Source organism: Fusarium mangiferae (genome assembly GCF_900044065.1).
Source record: "Fusarium mangiferae strain MRC7560 genome assembly, contig: FMAN_scaffold017, whole genome shotgun sequence".
Lineage (NCBI taxonomy): Eukaryota > Fungi > Ascomycota > Sordariomycetes > Hypocreales > Nectriaceae > Fusarium > Fusarium mangiferae.
The window spans coordinates 536,659-554,011 of NW_024573937.1; the positions used below are offsets into that span (position 1 = coordinate 536,659).

The window sequence follows — 17,353 nt, forward strand, 5'->3', positions numbered from 1 at the left end:
TCGTAATGCCTTTCAGTGATCAAAGTAAGCTTACAAGATTTCAAGTTAGCGGTATGTTGACATTGGTTATATTTTCGTATTAATGGACAAATGGAAAAGACTACGATTATTAAACTGAATCCATGGTTTAAGTAAATAGATGTTCTACCGATCAGTGCCGTTGAGGACATTGGGGCGATTGCCCGGGGAGAATAGCATCGCCGAACCCATCCTCTTACCTGGAAGAGAACATCATATCCGACACTAGGGTCACCTTCCTGAGCTATCAATGATGCTACCCCAATTCGGTAAATCCTATATCCTCACAATGGGTCTTGCTGACATGCACAAATCCGGTCGTGCTTAGCGTCAGATAACGCATTCCGCCAAACCCGGATGCTCCCCGGTTTAATCACTGTATCAGCACTCATTACACCGCGTAATGGGAATAGCAACCCGGTCACTCCACTCTCTTCTTATGGTCTTCAACACCCTTATTTCCTTGTAGGAAGAGTCCAACGTCGTCATATGGTACTGTCGATTACCACCCAAATCCCTACCATTAGTCAATCAGCTGAACACTACACACGCCACGCCCCTTGCAGATAGACAGTCCCCAAAATGGTCAAGTCAATGCGCTTCCGAGACTTGCAGGTTCCCACGCCGGGCTTTGGTGCCATGGGCATCAGCTTCGCACTCGGCAACGACCTCAGCTACGAAGAGGCCGAGCCCGTATTGCTGAAAGCATTGGAGCAGGGTTGTACATTTTGGGACACCGCTGTACATCTCGTCGAGCCCCCTTGGCAGCTGTCTGCTGACTGATCGCCTCTAGGTGTCTTATGGTCCGGGAAAGAATGAGAAGATTCTCGGTGACTTTATCAGAAAGCATAACTGTCGTGATGAGCTTTTTAGTAGGTTTTCGACTTGTCGTATCGATGTGTTCTCACTAACCACTAATAGTTGCGTCAAAGTGCGGCATTGCTGCTTTTGAAGACGGATCCGTGACCAACTCGGCTGAGCATATCACGACATACATCGAGGGAACAATCGAAAGATTAGGCTTTACTCCCGACCTATACTATATCCATCGCATGGATCCGAGTCAGCAACCCTCCCCGAGGTCAATTAGCCGAGTACACGCTGACAGAAGACCCCAGATACACCACTTGAAGAATCCATCCCTGCTCTCGATTCCCTCCGCAAACAAGGCAAAACAAAGTACATCGGCTTATCCGAATGCTCTGCTGAGACATTGCGAAGGGCAAACTCAAGTAAGCATCCAATTTAACCTATGTAAACACTAAGCTAACAGAACAAGTCGCCAGAATCGACGCCGTCCAAGCAGAGTATTCCGCTTTCGAAACAATTCACGAGACCGACGGTTTGATCGACACGGCCCGTGAGCTTGACATCGAGTTCATAGCCTATGGTCCTCTCGGGCATGGATGGCTCGTAGAGAACTTCCCCTACCAAACGCCCGAAGACTTTGCCCCCGAAGATTACAGACGCCAGAGTCAGTCCTCACACTTCCTAACTGTCGTTAGCTACTGACACATTGTGCAGTTCCCAAGTGGCAAGGCGAGAACTTTTATGCCAACAAGAGAATCGCCGATGGCTTCCGGGAGCTAGCCAAGCGCAAGAAGTGCACCTTGCCTCAGGTTGCCCTTGCCTGGGTGGCTGCGCAGGGCATGATTTCCATCCCGGGCACGACGAAGCCGGAGCGTTTGGTTGAGAACTTTGCATCGGGGGACATAGAGCTCACGGACGACGAGGTCAAGGATATGAGGAAGCTGGTTGAGGCTTTGAAACCGCAGGGAGATCGATACAATGAAGTCGCGATGAGGAACATAGGTAAATAGATAGCATACCTTGAAACGTACACTGTCGGACTAAATCGAGTGCTCTTCTGGCTTGGTATCATGAACAAAAACGAATTGCAGCCGAGTGACCTGGTATATGAGGAGAGTCCGAATAGTTGTCTATACAAAATTGCTGGGGATCACATTTATCAAGACCAATAAGTCCAACACCAGTGGATCGTCGTGTCTAAACTTGCGCGATGTTCCACAGCCCTTTGCATGATAGCAGCAGTACATTCACCTCTACACATTAGGCAAAGTGCTAAAACTCGATAGTAACCAGCTTCCATCATAGAGGTAGCCTATGAAATTCTGCTTTCTTCTCCTCCCCCTTGTACTCAAGATGCACAATCGACATGATCTTGGAACTAGCGGGCCCCGTCAACTCGTGAACCTCATGAGATCCTGTGATTTGTGCATGTTGTCTTTTATCATCCATCTCCTCCATTGGCGTAAACTCTCCACAGAATCCCCATCGCGTCGCCTCTTTCCACCCTCTTGCCATCCAGTCATTGGCCTTCTTGGGATACAACTCCACCGTCTCACCCAACGTCATATCATGAGCCATGACAGGAAAGATATTATCATAGGCATCCGCCTCGATCAACTTATCAATACTCTCCTTTGCCTCCGCTGCTTCGAGATGCCATCCCGGCTCCGTTGTCGGGTCAAAGAATGGTCTTTCTGGGTCCTTCCAAGGATGAATGTTGAGGAAGAGTCTCCCCGGGCAAGCCGAGAGGGTCCGGCCGAGAGGGTTTGGGAAAATCATCTCGGGGAGGGGGGTGTACGTGATGGTCTAAACTCTCCACTGTGATGCGCAATGTCGCCGCCGAGAAGCATGAAGGAAGGGGGGTCAGCAGTTGTGCGAGCCAGAGCAGACATGTGCCCGAGCAGACATGTGCCCGACTGCGTGGCCTGGCGAACTCAAGAGATAAAAGCTTCCATCGCCGTAGAAGTCATAGGCGTCAAAATTGCCAATTTTCAGACCCCTTTGTCCTTTGAAGTCAATCTCTATTAACTCTCGACCCTCCCACGCTGTTTCATTGACATGCGAGTCCTTCACAGTTGGATAAGCAGGTATCATGTTGCTCTTGAACCCTGGTCCAACAATAAGGTCCGTTGCTCTGGGAAAGGTCTGTGGGTCACCGGCATGATCAAAATGCCAATGGGACCAAATAATAGCCCCAACGTCATCTAGGTTCTGTCCGTTCTCTCGCAGAATCGAGGCAACATCTGTTTGTACTTCGATCTTACACCCACTCGACTTGATACCAGCGACAAAGGTCTCTGGGAGGTTCTCCCAATCCTTTCGCACGCCGAGGTCAAATACAATGGTATCATATTTCGTATTAGAGCCGGGATGTTTGATGAGGAAGGAGTATGATCCCACGTTGATTGTGTCGAAGCCTGGTACGAGAGGTCCCACAAAGGTTGAGGCGGGAAACCCACTCATGAAGCTCGTTGTGTCGATGATGTAGACTTCGACGGTGTTTGGTGAGTTGGGTATCTCAACTGGTGGGGGTAACCGGCAGGAAGCCATGTTTGAGTTGGGTTTCAACAGCAACTAAATGTTTGAATTTCTCGAAGAATTGCTTGTAAAAGGTGGCAGTGCGTTCAAGAGCCTGAATGATTGCAATAATCACTATCGAGTATGGTTCTCTTTACTTATTCTAGAGAGTCAATGGTTTATCCGGGTAAGAAGCCGAAATCGGCATGCTTATCTTGACTATGGATGCCAGGGCCCTATTAGAGTCGGTTCCCAGAGATCGGTCAACAGTTTGCGGGGTCAAAATACTAGCGTGGGTAGTAGGTTTCACTTGACCATCCCAGCGGGTAGTTCAGAGGGTCTGCATCGGGTTCACAGGCACGATGTCAAAGCTCTGGTATCGCCTAGTAAGATGCGGGGAAGTAACGGACACGTCGGAAAGTGGCATCTAAACGGCTCGTTTTATTCTCTGGGGACAGCAACGATACTGGAATATAGAGATATCTCATAGGGAGTTATTCTTCCCTGTCCAATAGCTTCACATTAGGTGAAACAGAAGCTGGAGTTTCATGAAATTTAGAGCAAGTACATAATTATCATCAAAGATGTTACCTGAAGTATGGGGGCCCAATTGAAGGCCATCTCAACGGTATGGCAGGGTGTCACGAACATAGCCAAATGCTGTTGACGGTGAGTTCGTGCCTAGATAAACTCATACGTATTTTAAACATTTAGAAGGCGTGAAGGTGATGGTTAACGCATCTATAACTCATGATGTACTGCTCTTAGAGATCGAAATAAGCATGCTCAGCTCTTCCGTGCTCTACCCAAGTCTCTTCTCCTGGGGAAGACTTTTTTTCTCCTCTTCCGTCAAATTGACATCAAAAATCTCCACCAAACCTCGGATACGCTCCTCTTCCGTCTCAAACTTATTAACAACCTTGCGGTCACTGCCAATTGTCTCCCTAACTGTGTCCTTGAACAGGGTGAGGTTTCCAATAATCACCTCCTTGTCCTCATCCATGATCATCTTGGTGCAGGTGATGTACCTGGTGAAGAATGATCTCGGGTTCGTCGATGTGAACCAAGACATGACCTCGTAGTCCTGGGGCAGGAACTCCGTTTCCGTGAAGCAATACACAGGCGTCCATGTCTTTTCACCCTCTGCTGGGTTATAACAGACGTCGTAACACCACATTTTGGTTCCGTGGGAGGGATCTGTGGCATGTGTCTCTGAGATGGACCGTCTTTGAATACGGATCTCACGCGGTGCGATACTCAGAGTCTCGAATCCATCTTTCAGCGGGAAAGGGAGATTAGGGCCCATTGAACCCATTCCTACGTCGACGCCGTACCATTCATCGTCCAGGAGAGCGAGAAGAAGCATATGGTTCCAGCCATCGTATGTTGCGCTCTGGTTCTTGCGAACTTCTGGGTAAGGGCTCATGGCGCGTGATACACGACCACCGCAGTTACGCACTTCATAGCCAAGCGAGCGAAGAGCAGTGCCGAGAAATATGTTGTTCTCCATGCAGCGCCCTCCTCGACGTCGTATTACAATCTTGGTGTATAGCTCTGTAGGGTCGAGAGTGACGATTTTATGAGGATCATAGTGAAGTACGAGATTCTCGAAAGGGACATTGCATGTGTGATAGCGTGTTATGGCTTGCAAGAGCGGGAGGCCATTTTCTTTTGTTCGGGCGAGCGAGGGGTCTTTCAACACGCTGGTGCCAAGGTCTAGAAACTTCTGGGGAAGCTTGATTGTCTTGAAGTAGTCCTGTAGCTCGGAAGAGGTGTAGCGCACTCGGGCGGCCTCTTCAGGAAGCTGAGTGAGGGCAGTTGGATCCTCGAGACGCGCCATGGTATGGGGAATGGAGGAAGAAGCGGGGTTAGATTGAATGATAGGATAACGGTTTACTTGATACAATTCAATTCAATATGTCCAACTCTCGCATAACAAGATTGAAGTATTATACAAGATGCTATCTGATAGTCGGACCGAAGCTCCGCAATCACGATCCGGTAGATAGGAATTAGTTATCATCAGGTAAGACCTAGTCAACCCTGCAAGGACTGCACGATTGGTGGGAAAGTGGGGTAGGCCGGGGAGTTAGATCGGCCCATTCCGGGCGGACATAACATTACACCACATTGAGCCAAGTCAAGTCCAGACTTGTGTAAGGGCAACAGGCTTTTGTTCATCGATAGGAGATTGAGCTTGAGGCAAATGGGGTGTTATCTTTACTCATTTTATCTTAAACAATCGGGCCATTTGCCAATATCTTACATATAGCTCTAGTGGAAACGGCTCAACCGGTTCTCGCCATGAGTTCGCCGCCATTCAAGTAAAGTCAAGCCAACATTGCCACCATGTCATCAATTTTGCTCAATAGTTCACAAGTTTTATAAATATGCCATATCGTTGCACTAGACAGCTTATCCTCCACAAGGAAACCCCTCCCACAACCCGTTCACAAAACTCATGCCATCAACAGGCGATTGATGAAAATGATCAAAAACTGCAGGATCAAACATTTCCGACGCAAAAAGCTGAAAGGGATCCATGTTATCGAGATTAAAAGATATAGCGTCCGCAGAAGCAGTAGAGCTCGACCCGTTATCGTGGATCGAAGCTGATGCAGCATCTGGGGCAGTTTCTAGGGTCATGTTAGTATAATGACCAAAAGGGAAGAGTGTCGATGACGAACCTCTTATGCCGCACATTCGCGAGAGTCTACGGATGTATTCTAGACAACTCAGCACGAGACTATTCTCGTGATCCAGGTTGAGAAATATTGTTTCGGCTTTGCTCAGGAGGAACTTCATGTAACTGACGGATGCCTCGTCAACTACAGTGTCTCCATGTTGTGCCCAGAGTAATCGCCCGCAGATGACCAGTGAGGCAGTGAAGACTAGACCAAATAATCAGCCGACCGCCTTGCAACTCACTTAGAGATAAGCTCACCATAGTAGAGAGTGAAATACCATACTCCGAGGTTATTCTTGCTCGTTGCATCTACACTGATAACAGAGTGGACAATGTCAATCGTAAGCTGTGCAGAGCGAATACGTTCATGCGCTTCGGCCATGGCAAGCTGTATCAAGTATGATGAAGCTTCACTCGCTGTATCGTCTTGTCGGAATAAATGTCGAATCGTCGCGCTTAGCAGTGGTTTATGAATCAAAATACTCAGATTATGATACCTCATCGTAAGAATCACACGAAGTCTGTTCGCTTTTGTGTTTTGCAAAAGAACATCTGACTCGACATCGCATAGTTGAAAATGTGGAGGGAGATTAGCTGCCCAGAGCCGGAGCTGCTTGCGGAGTTCGCCTGAGGCTTTGAGATGGGCCATCTCATCAGGCTCCGAGTCGTGATCCAGATTTGCGCCGTATTGGATGACAAGAGACTTGCTCATCACCTGGTACATTTTGAATGACACAGCTAAGAAATCACCAGGCAGATCGGCGGCATCGCCAGAAACCGCCGGTGACCATCCAGATGCTGACTCTCGTCTTGTCATCTGCTCATCTGGGATGCTCGCGGGTCTACCCACAGCCGTGCTTAGTACCTTGTCAAGGCAGTATATAACCACCCAGGTCCGACGACGATATTCTTTCTGTACAGGATCAAGGGCCCTCTCGGTGGACTCGCTGTGAAGTCCTAGGGCCATAGCTGATCGGATGACAAGGCCATAGTTGTTCCAGGCCTGCACAGAGCGCGAAGTTCCCTGGCAGTGAAGAACGACCAAGATCAGGTAATGAACTATCTCCAAACTTATAACACGCTTCGATAGCTCGTTGCAGAGACCCAGGGCTCTTTTGTAGAAAGCGTTAGACCTCTCGAAGCGCTTCTTGGACGATGTGGTGTAGTCCCTGTCAAAGTTGCTCGCCATGGCGAATACCATGTTCAGAGTTCCAAGCCATGTTCTGCGAGCTCTCGTGAAGCCGTTGAGTCTGCACTCATTGTATGTCTTCCTCATTGTTTCCTCGTGGATGAAGGGGAAGACAACACCGGCTGTGTCGAAGTATAGATCGAGCAGAGTGTCCATCTCCTCGACAGACGGCAGGGCGGTGGGTAGTGAGTCCAGTGGTGTCGCTGAGCCTCCCAGAGAGCCTTTGCTTTGGGAGACACTGGCTACGACACTTTCTCCTAATACAGAAGCTCTGTCGAGTCCGGACGGTGCGCCAGGTGAGTGGTGCGCAACCGCGATGGCGCGAAGAAGCAGTTGCGTAAAGTTGATATTGGAGGCTTCGCCATAAAACGCGGACGTCTTTTCCTCGACAAACGTCATGGCCATTCCGTTGGGGATGCCTTCTTCGTTTTGAGGCTCTTCTAGGCTTGTCGCACAAGTGCCTGTCCCTGCTTGCGATGGTGCTGACGCGGACGCTGAGGCTTTGGTCGGTGCAGTCGGTGCGGGTGAAGGTATAGAATGGCCAACGTTGATGTTTCCATGGTGACATGGTGAGGTATTCGTGTTCTTACAAGGGGAGAGATGGCCCTTGAGAACATCATTCAACCGCTGGAGATTATGCTCGACAGAACTGACGCGCTGTTCGAGGTCGGATACATAGTCTTTGCGAACAATGACATTCGTGGCAGAGTCGCCAGGCTCGTACAAGCAGTCGAAGCCAAGGGATAGGCACGACGAACATGACGGGCGCTGTCCATCGCATCTACCGTGATGTCAGTCCATTTCCAGAAATGAAAGCACTTGGTGGTAGAGTATACCTCGACTTGCGTGACCGACAGGCATTACATGCTAGGCCAATACGCCTCCTCTTGTTTGTCGGTGGACCCGTCTCAGATTGATCCTGCTCCTGTTCTGACGGTTTCCGAGACGGTTCTGGCATCACGAGCTAACGCGAGAGTACGAAATGTGGGGTTGGGAGATGGGGAGGGAAGAGGTGCCGGCGATGCCGGGTTCGTCGGGGAAGCAAGCGAACTTGAAGAGTGTTATAGAAAGGTCTCTGGGAACTGGCGGGGTATCTCAGCCCAAAACCCGGCGTTATCAGTGATACGTTATCGGGTCCAGTGGAGTCTAGGCCTAGGACCCCGCGATTATAGCGGGCTTGTGGCTTGGATTACAGGCAAGATCAAATACCAGACCGATGGTCATGGCTGTCAGGGTCATTCTCAGCCTGAACAACAGGGAAAGAGATGAGTACTGTCTACGGCGCGGTGCCGATAATACAGACGCATCGCATTAGTATTCAAATTTGTTCGTCAAACGCCACAGGTAAATGTGAGGGCTAGGCTATCTATCTTAGCGATAAAACCTTGCTCTGGTATAGGGTAGGCTTGTCTGAGGATCAGGCATGACATTCATTACGTATCGTGAAACAATGGTTACTAAGTATCACTGACATGTATCTAAATATACTATGAGAAACCTTTATCTATGATTGTACTGTAATTATTTTTAGAGATGAACACCATGTTGTTGGTGATTCGCCATTTGCTCCGTCCTCTCTGGCCCCGAGTTAACAAGCTTCCAAAACTCAACACCTTCTTCCCATAAACTATCTTCCCAAACGTCAGTCTTACCATCACGTCTCCATCTTCTCATATCTTTAGGATTCAAGGTCCCCCAATTGACCTCATCGCCATTCACAAACGCCGCAAAACCCTCGTTCCAACCCTTCACCCACTTCTTCTCCAGACCACTTAGACCTCCCTCATACCCACACCCCCATAACCAAATGGGTATATCAGTGAGATGTGTAACTCCCCACTCAAGTGGAATCTTCTCTGCTACACAGTCAAGTCTCTTCTCCAATCGATATCGAAAGACGTCTTTGCCAGCTTCAAGACCACCCACGAACAAGGCATTGTGAAAGCCGCGCTGAAGATAGTGGACTTGGATATTGGCGTAGATGCGCCCGAAGAAGTCTTCCCAGTTATCGTAACCCGCCGGCAAGTTCTTCGAGGATCCGCAATAGTGGTTCATGATCTTTTCGGTAACTTCTGGGGAGAAATCTGCTAAAAGTCTTTGGTGCACGGCGGAATAAGACTCTTGAGGAGTGCGCCAGCGACGATACATGATGTGCTCGCTCTCGTTCTCACCATTTATCAGTCTTATCGCGCGATTCTTCATTCTTTTGGCGAAGCCACCATCGTTGATCTTATCCATCAGCTCAATAGGATAGAAAGTGTCATCTGCCAAGACGCGAAATTCTGATATTCTCATTCCTGTTTGGGCCTCGACGAGTCTCTGATAAGGAACTGCTCGTAAATTGGCCAGTTTCTCCTCATCTGAAAGCTCCAGATTGATTCCAAGCCTCGTGAGCAACTCGTCAAATTGTAGTTGTTGATCCTGCAGACTTTTGGGCCTGACTCCTGTGCTGTTGGAGAACATTGCCACTCGCCTTATGATTCCTTTTTCCTCAGGAACGCGGAATAGCTCATGAGCCAGTTGTTGGAAAGTCGAGTATGCGCCGGCGGAGTAACCCGCTACTGTAATATTTGCAGGGTCGCCGCCAAAGAGCCTTATGTTCTCGTGCGTCCATTCCAAAGCTAATCTTTGATCCCATAGACCATAGTTTCCCGTAGCCTCTCCATTAGAGCTCGCTTCGGTGGCTAATTCCCTGCTCGCGAGGAATCCAAACACATTGAGCCTATATGATGGCATGACCATAATTGCGCGGAAAGCAGATTCGCTTAGAAGCGACACCAGGTCTTCTGGCTCTGTGTTGCTTGTACCGACTTGAAGGAAACCCCCATGGATATAGAAACATACGGGCCATCCATTTTTGGGAGGTGGACCAGCAGGTACCCAGATGTTTAGTTGGAGGCAATCTTCGCTGACGACAGACGGGTCGGGCGTGTTGCTGCTGGGAGGCTGGGGGCAAACCCTCGTGCCACCTGTGAACTTCCCTGGCTGGGTTGCTGTGCCGTATCGGTGATCCTTGGGGAGTCGCCGGGGGACGCGGAAGCGCCACTGTCCAACCGGGGGCAGAGCGTATGGGAGGCCACCAAAGTAGTGCACGGCTGGAGAGCCATGGGAGTTGACGGTTAAACCCTCGATATGTCCTAATGGCCCTGCATTGAAGATGTAGCTCTCTCGGATGTAGTTGTCAGACATCGTGATCAAAGTGGAACGCAAGAATTAGCACAAGGATGAAACTGTATGCACAATTAACGGACTGTAGTCTCAGCTATCTAATTATTGTTGGGGTTTCACTTTTACTTCGAGCAACAAATCGACCAGTTAATGCCCTCGTTTGTTCGCAGGCGGATCAGATGCCGGGTCCGTCGGAACTACTTTTAGAAGCCGATCTTGCATATCCGATCTCCCGCTTTAGCTAATTTCACGTCAGAGGAATCACAAGCTGGCATTTGACGAAGCGACCCGCTCGGTCCCCGCCGATTCCCCGATAGCGCTCCTCAACATTTGAGAAGAGTGTCTTAGCCTCGAGTTGACGCAATTGAAAAGACGTCGCAGAGTCGGCCTCAGCATGTTCACAAGAGATCCTCATCTTATCTAATCTGTCGAAAATGACCATCACTCTCCATCGTTCGGCCTTTTTTGAGGCTATCCTCAAGCATGAGGGGTCTTCGGTCGCTGTAGTGGAGAATGAATCTGGCGCAAGCTTCTCCTACAATTCATTGCTTAATAGCGTTGGGCATGCCAAAGAACAGTTACTCGCCAAGACGGGGAAATGTGATGCTAGTATTTCTGGAGAGAGAATTGCTTTCTTGGTAGAAAGTGGCTATGAATTTGTTGGTATGTCTTTATACTTTACCCTCGCCATCAACGTCTCTTGTGTTCAGCACTAATCTGGCTATGGTTCGTCGTAGTGACACTCTTGGCCATTCTCGCCTGCAACGCCATTGCTGTGCCACTAGCCCCTTCTTTCCCTGCTCCTGAGCTAAGATACATCATCAACAACAGCGAGGCTCTCGCTCTCATTTCTTCAGCCAAGTATGTTTCCAAGGCCGAGGAAGTACTCGCGGAAGGCTTGGACAGCATCCCCTTGTTCTACCAACTCGATGGAACGCGAAAGATCTCTACGGTTGAGGAAGAAGTCAAGCTGCGTGACTTCTCCGATGCACCTCGCGGTGGCATGATGCTATTCACCTCCGGAACAACTGCACGACCCAAAGGTGTCGTTCTGTCTCAGACAAACCTCACAGCTCAAGCAAAGTGTCTTCTAGAAGCATGGGAGTATGCTCCCAGCGATAGACTCTTGCACGTCTTGCCACTTCATCACATCCACGGCACCGTCAACGCTCTTCTCACACCGCTACTGGCAGGTAGCAGCATTGAGTTCATGTACCCGTTCAACGTGAACTCCGTCTGGACACGACTGGCTGCGCCGTTCTTATCAACTGAACAAGTAAACGACCACGTTCGAGAGAACAATGGTGTTAAGAAAGATGAGACAAAAACGCCGATCACTTTCTTCACCGCTGTCCCCACGATCTGGTCACGAATGCTGAAAGCACACGAATCTTTATCGCACGATATGCAAACGGCTGGCAAAATAGCCGTATCCCCGACGAGCCTCCGACTCAACATCTCGGGCTCAGCAGCCCTCCCGAAACCTATCCGCGATGGTTGGATGCATCTCACAGGCGGAAACGTACTTCTCGAGCGCTATGGAATGACCGAAGTCGGAATGGCGCTCTCTTGCGGTATTGAGACTGCCGATCGCGTTGATGGCTCTGTAGGCTGGCCGCTGCCGTCCGTTGAGGCGCGGCTCATGGAAACAGACGACGAGACTGGAGTTCAAAGAATCATTGAGCACGGTGCTGAGATCGATGTTCACTCTAGAAAGGAGCGTATTGGAGAGATTCAGCTTCGTGGGCCCACGGTGTTCACTGGATATTGGCGCAACCCCGAGGCCACGGCCAAGGAATTTACAACCGATGGATGGTTCAAGACAGGCGATATCGCCATTCGACGACAAGTCTCGGAATCTGGTCTTGGAAGATCAGGCTCCTGGGCAAAAGGACCAGCATATTTCATCCAAGGCCGTCGCAGCGCAGACATCATCAAGACAGGCGGCGAGAAGGTTTCAGCCCTCGAGGTCGAGCGCGAGATCCTCGCCCTTCCTGAAGTCGATGAGTGTGCCGTCGTTGGTCTACCCTCTGAAGCATGGGGGCAGAAAGTCGCAGCTGTGATTGTTCTCGGCAGCAAGGCTGGTGAATCGATCAGTCTACATAGTTTGAGGAGTGCGCTGAAGGCGAGAATCACGGCGTATAAAATTCCACAGGATATGCAGATTGTTGAGGTTTTGCCACGGAATGCTATGGGCAAGGTTAATAAGAAGGAGTTAGTCAAGAGCGTTTTTGGAGAGGCGGAGAAGATCAGGAGGAGAAGCATTGATCTTCAAACAAAGCGGCCTGTTCTGAACGGACAGCGTGGTTAAATTGTATGGAAAGGAACATGTTTTGAATCAAACTAGTAATATTCAGCCTTTTATTTAAATGTATATTCAGCTACGTTAAGAGCCCGTTACCTGAGTTGACCTGTTCTTAGGCAAGCCAGGAACGGTATTGGTACGTTATATCGTAGATGATGTAGATGCCATCGGCCTAGAAAGCCGATGAGCGGATGCGCTTTCTCATGGTAGACGCTTGTAGAAGATTTTACTCCAAGACATCGGATGAACATGTCACGTAAATGTCAGACCTATTTACTATAACAAACTATGAATCTGCTGAGCCGACCCGAGAACTTTCTCTTCTTCAAATCTCCGCCCAACAATCTGCAAGCCTACATGGCGCCCTTCCATCGCCACAGGATCATACAACTGCTGATTCCAGGCATCGATCTCATTCCGCAGAACATGTTCCCAGAAACTTTCATCATTCCCGCCCTTGGATGCCTTTCCCGCTGGAAATGTCAACGCGGTGTAATCTAGCAAGTTGAATATCTTGGTATAGCCTGTCCAGCGACAAGACCCATGAGGTACTGCGGTATGAGGCATAGCTGGAACTAGCAATAAGTCAACAGAGCGACCAGTAGGTGATCGTTTGTTATTCCACACGTCGTGGTAGGCCTCTTGGATGGCAACCTTTCGCTTGTTGAGTTGCCAATACTCGAAGACAGAGATGGGTGTGCCGCGGTTGACGAAGGCTTCGATCTGCGGAATGAACGGTTCACCGCCTTCCGAGATAGCTCTTCGGATATCTTCACCTCCATCGGCGGAATAGTAACCATCCTGCTGCAAGTCAGACACTCCTGATTCGTTGCAAGAGAGTATGACTTACCATGATATCTAAAATACTAGAATTCAAGCCTGAGTCCCATTCTATCACTTCGTGCCCAGCAGCCTCCAACTTTATTACCAGGTCTCTGAATAGCCGCTCGATAGGCGGATGAACCTTGACCATGCCGTCATCAAGCATTGCTCCAATGACGAGTCGTCTTGTCGCGAAGCTCTGAAAGACATCCTCCTTCCAGGGGACTGGTGGTAGCTGGGGGTCCGATGTCCACGGTTCAGCTTCAATCGCCAACTTTGTAACGAGTTTGAGGGAACTTAAAGATCTTGCCATTGGCCCTACAGCTGATGGAATGTGCTGCTGCCCTTCAAGTGTTACCTCAACACCGCGATATGATAGACGGCCACTCTAACATTGGTCAGCATCTCTCCCATGAATATGTGATCAGAGACGACTTACACTAGGCTTCAGACCCCAAAGGCCGTTCATGTGACACGGAATCCGGATAGAGCCGCCGATATCTGTTCCCCAACCGATCATGGAAGTAGAGGTTGCCAACATAGCTGCTTCCCCGCCAGATGACCCTCCTGGAGTGAGTTTTGGATCATCTGGATGGGTCGTCAACCCCCAGAGAGGGTTATCAGTCTCACACCACTAGAAATCTTGTCAGGTAGTGACATCCAAGCAGTTGAACTCTGCTTACCATGATACTCTGAGGAAGATTAGTTTTCCCGATGATGACAGCCCCAAGCTTCTTCAACGTTTGGACAAGCAGTGCATCGTCGTCCGCTGGTGCAAATGCCTTTCCAACATAGCCCAAAGTCGAATCCAAACCCTTAATATTGAATTGATCTTTCACTGTGACTGGAATACCATGCAGTGGACCTATTAGCCGACCATGTTCTTTTTGAAAGCCATCAAGCTTGCTGGCTTGCTTCAGAGCACCGTCAAAGCAAACTTCTGTCAGGCAATTTGTCTGTTGAAAGTTAGACAAATTCGTAGCAGGGTGAAAGAAAGTTGAATACCCTTTTTTGCGCTTCGCAGGCTCTACAGTGACCGTTAGGATGGGAACTTCAACAACAGCGAACCTGGACTTTCCTTTTGATGTAGGTACGGATCAATTCGACAGCTGATACCTTTCCATCACGTATAAGACTTGTCAAACTGTCGATGTCGACCGCTTCAGATGTGATTTGAGTCAGACTGGCATTCGTGTCTGATGTCGAGTGTTTCTCAATTTGCGCATCTCGAATCGCGCGCTTTTCTTTGACTACTTCTTCCCAAGACCTCTTCCCCTTGGTTGGATATACGCTTGAAATCATTTCGGAATGAACAAAACTCCCTAATTTCTTCTGTCTCGCAAAAATGCTTATGCGTCTGGTTCTCTGGCCTTGCACTGCTTACTGCTGTCTCGGTGGAGTCTTGAACTGGATGCAGCTGTGCTTGGTGTGGCTCGCGGAGATAGCGGAACAGGGCCGGCTCAGCCAAAACGCTTCAGTCCACCACGCACTGTCTTGCAAGCCTTGGCCTATCGAGGATCCAGCCACGAATTGACATAGCAGAAAGCGGAGGTCTGGTGTCCGGGGAAAGATCCGGGGTTTGCCACTCTGACCCCAAGTACTCGGTTCTGCTGCCTCTTATCTCTGTGGTCTGATTCTGGAGTGGTAGCTCCGAGAGCCGATGCCGGTCTTACCCGTGCTCAATCATGCTGCACGGTTTCAAACAGGTCGTGCTTGGTTAGAGACTAAGGTTGTAGATGACGATATTCATATACTAGCCAGTCTGTTTAACCACTGTTTGCGACAAATAGTCACCACGACATCGAGCGTCCTTGCCATCTTTTATCTGCATATTGCAAAATTACGACACAATGGCAAAGCCTTCTCGCAATGAGTTCCACGTCGCAATCGTCGGTAAGGCTCTTTCACAGGCCCCATTCAGGCTGGTACGGCTAACTCTATAGGTGCCGGCATTGGTGGCCTCGCTTTGGCCATGGCTCTGTACAAAAAAGGCATTTCATTCGCGTTATACGAGGATGCAAAGGAATATTCGGCAGTAGGGTAAGGTGCTAGTATTGCGTTCCGTTGGGCCATCGCTAATGTTCATCTTCTAGCGCTGGCATTGGATTCGCCCCCAATGGCATGCGCACGATGGATCTCATCGAGCCGGGTTTCCGACCTCTTTACGAGGCCATTTGTGTGGGAAACAAGGGTGAGAAGGCACAGGATATCTTTTTCGAGGGCATGCTCCTCGAAGATGGTCTCGGTAAGTCATGAAATCCCTTGCAAAACTGAATCTCACGCTGACTAGACAAGGTCGTAATAAGCCTTGGTACGGTCATTCTAGATGGGGTCATCCAGATTACATCCGCAAATCTGTGAGTGCGCCTGGCAAAATAAGAGGAAGCTTGGTGCTAATCACAAGTCTTAGGCGCATCGAAAGACGCTTCTCGACATCATGACTAGTTTCATCCCGATCGAGAATGTAAAGTTCAACAAACGTCTTACGAATATTGAGCAGCGACCCGACGGGGTTACTCTGTCATTTTTAGATGGCACCACAGCTGAGTGCTCAGTTCTTGCTGGTGCCGATGGCATCAAGAGCACTGTCAGAGCCAACGTTCTTGAACACTACCCTAACCAGATTGCACCCGTGTACGCGGGGGCTTATTGCTATCGTGCTGTCATTCCCATGTCCGAAGCCTACGAAATTCTTGGTGATCTCACCGACGTTGCGAAGATCTATTTCGGACCTGGGCGCGGCGCTGTTACCTATCGTATCTCAGGAGGCGATGTGAGTCCACTATACGCTGACGTGTTTGTCACAACGCTAACATCTCTTGTCATAGGAGTTTAACTATCTCCTTTGCGTTGCCGATTCCTCGGATAGTTGGAAGCTCAAGGGCGCTGTTACGGAGACCATATCGCATGAGGCCATGATGGCTGACTTCGAGGACCCACGCATTGACGATCGTTTTCGACAACTCCTCGCCAAAGCCAAGCCCGTCAAATGGGGTTTCTTCCACCATATTCGCACAGCATCATACTACCGTGATCGCGTTGTCCTAGTCGGCGACAGCGCTCACGCCTCGCTACCATTCCAAGCCGCGGGAGCAGCCCAGGGTCTGGAAGATGCTCTAGTTCTGTCCAACATTCTCGCAGAAGTCGCCAAGATGCCTGAGCGCGGCGCAGGTCTTGCGCCTTATATCCAAGCAGGACTATCTGCCTACGACTCTGTTCGACGTCCTCGTGCGCAAAAGCAGCTGGAGCAGGCTGCTGAGGTTGGGCGTATGGTCTTCTTTCAACATGAGGAGGCTGGTGCGGACATGGAGAATATTCTACCCCGATTGCAAAAAGGGAGGTTTAATTGGCTGTGGTTTCACGATATGAATGATGATGTGCAGGAGGCTATCAAGAGGATGCACAAGCAGACTAACATAGGAGATGCGCCTTCTGTTGCCAGGATATGATACATCGTTGTTTAGTTAGGGAGATATTTTACTCGAGTAGGGTAAGAGACAGTTTGTAAATTTGATCAACTCTCATGATGGCCTGTCCAGCTTTTGATTCTTTCTGGCTAGTCGTACATACACCACTATCAAGTCAAAGCCGGATGAATGTTTAAAGTGGCAGACTTCGTACTCCTGTTGTACCCTGTCCATGGTGCTATGGTCCCAAAGTGAACACTGACGCCGGTCGATGTTGGTTATGATTACCCTTCAACCATAGGGGTCACTAAACAGGATGAAAATATCACAGGAAACATCTCTGAACGAGAAACACTAACAATATATCGCGAGGAGAGGATGTGCGGTGCTGCCAGCATAGCTAATGGGATAAACTTCGACTATCTACTTGT

At 49.4% G+C, this 17,353-nt stretch overlaps 8 protein-coding genes across 8 annotated transcripts; 3 read left to right on the plus strand and 5 right to left on the minus strand.

Annotated features, from left to right (window-relative positions):
• Window positions 1-600: 600 nt before the first annotated feature.
• On the plus strand, window positions 601-1,838 carry FMAN_03809 (uncharacterized protein; the record flags this gene model as incomplete). The annotated part of the gene is made up of 6 exons (XM_041824290.1): window positions 601-759; window positions 812-890; window positions 940-1,080; window positions 1,137-1,250; window positions 1,292-1,492; window positions 1,543-1,838. The coding sequence occupies 6 exons, from the start codon at window positions 601-603 to the stop codon at window positions 1,836-1,838; spliced, it is 990 nt and encodes a 329-aa protein (XP_041689785.1).
• Window positions 1,839-2,691: 853 nt separating this feature from the next.
• On the minus strand, window positions 2,692-3,378 carry FMAN_03808 (uncharacterized protein; the record flags this gene model as incomplete). Its single annotated transcript, XM_041824291.1, has 1 exon — window positions 2,692-3,378. The coding sequence occupies one exon, from the start codon at window positions 3,376-3,378 to the stop codon at window positions 2,692-2,694; it is 687 nt and encodes a 228-aa protein (XP_041689786.1).
• A 769-nt stretch (window positions 3,379-4,147) lies between these two features.
• FMAN_03807 (uncharacterized protein) lies at window positions 4,148-5,185 on the minus strand (the record flags this gene model as incomplete). Its single annotated transcript, XM_041824292.1, has 1 exon — window positions 4,148-5,185. The coding sequence occupies one exon, from the start codon at window positions 5,183-5,185 to the stop codon at window positions 4,148-4,150; it is 1,038 nt and encodes a 345-aa protein (XP_041689787.1).
• Window positions 5,186-5,760: 575 nt separating this feature from the next.
• Window positions 5,761-8,178, minus strand: FMAN_03806 (uncharacterized protein; the record flags this gene model as incomplete). Its single annotated transcript, XM_041824293.1, has 4 exons — window positions 5,761-5,981; window positions 6,033-6,236; window positions 6,290-8,001; window positions 8,057-8,178. 4 exons carry the CDS (start codon window positions 8,176-8,178, stop codon window positions 5,761-5,763), a joined length of 2,259 nt encoding a protein of 752 aa, XP_041689788.1.
• Window positions 8,179-8,747: 569 nt separating this feature from the next.
• On the minus strand, window positions 8,748-10,409 carry FMAN_03805 (uncharacterized protein; the record flags this gene model as incomplete). The annotated part of the gene is made up of 1 exon (XM_041824294.1): window positions 8,748-10,409. The coding sequence occupies one exon, from the start codon at window positions 10,407-10,409 to the stop codon at window positions 8,748-8,750; it is 1,662 nt and encodes a 553-aa protein (XP_041689789.1).
• Window positions 10,410-10,822: 413 nt separating this feature from the next.
• FMAN_03804 (uncharacterized protein) lies at window positions 10,823-12,699 on the plus strand (the record flags this gene model as incomplete). Its single annotated transcript, XM_041824295.1, has 2 exons — window positions 10,823-11,051; window positions 11,126-12,699. The coding sequence occupies 2 exons, from the start codon at window positions 10,823-10,825 to the stop codon at window positions 12,697-12,699; spliced, it is 1,803 nt and encodes a 600-aa protein (XP_041689790.1).
• A 270-nt stretch (window positions 12,700-12,969) lies between these two features.
• On the minus strand, window positions 12,970-14,817 carry FMAN_03803 (uncharacterized protein; the record flags this gene model as incomplete). The annotated part of the gene is made up of 5 exons (XM_041824296.1): window positions 12,970-13,494; window positions 13,544-13,903; window positions 13,955-14,149; window positions 14,199-14,471; window positions 14,584-14,817. The coding sequence occupies 5 exons, from the start codon at window positions 14,815-14,817 to the stop codon at window positions 12,970-12,972; spliced, it is 1,587 nt and encodes a 528-aa protein (XP_041689791.1).
• A 548-nt stretch (window positions 14,818-15,365) lies between these two features.
• On the plus strand, window positions 15,366-16,964 carry FMAN_03802 (uncharacterized protein; the record flags this gene model as incomplete). Its single annotated transcript, XM_041824297.1, has 6 exons — window positions 15,366-15,408; window positions 15,459-15,555; window positions 15,609-15,760; window positions 15,811-15,872; window positions 15,926-16,288; window positions 16,344-16,964. The coding sequence occupies 6 exons, from the start codon at window positions 15,366-15,368 to the stop codon at window positions 16,962-16,964; spliced, it is 1,338 nt and encodes a 445-aa protein (XP_041689792.1).
• Between the last annotated feature and the right edge of the window lie 389 nt (window positions 16,965-17,353).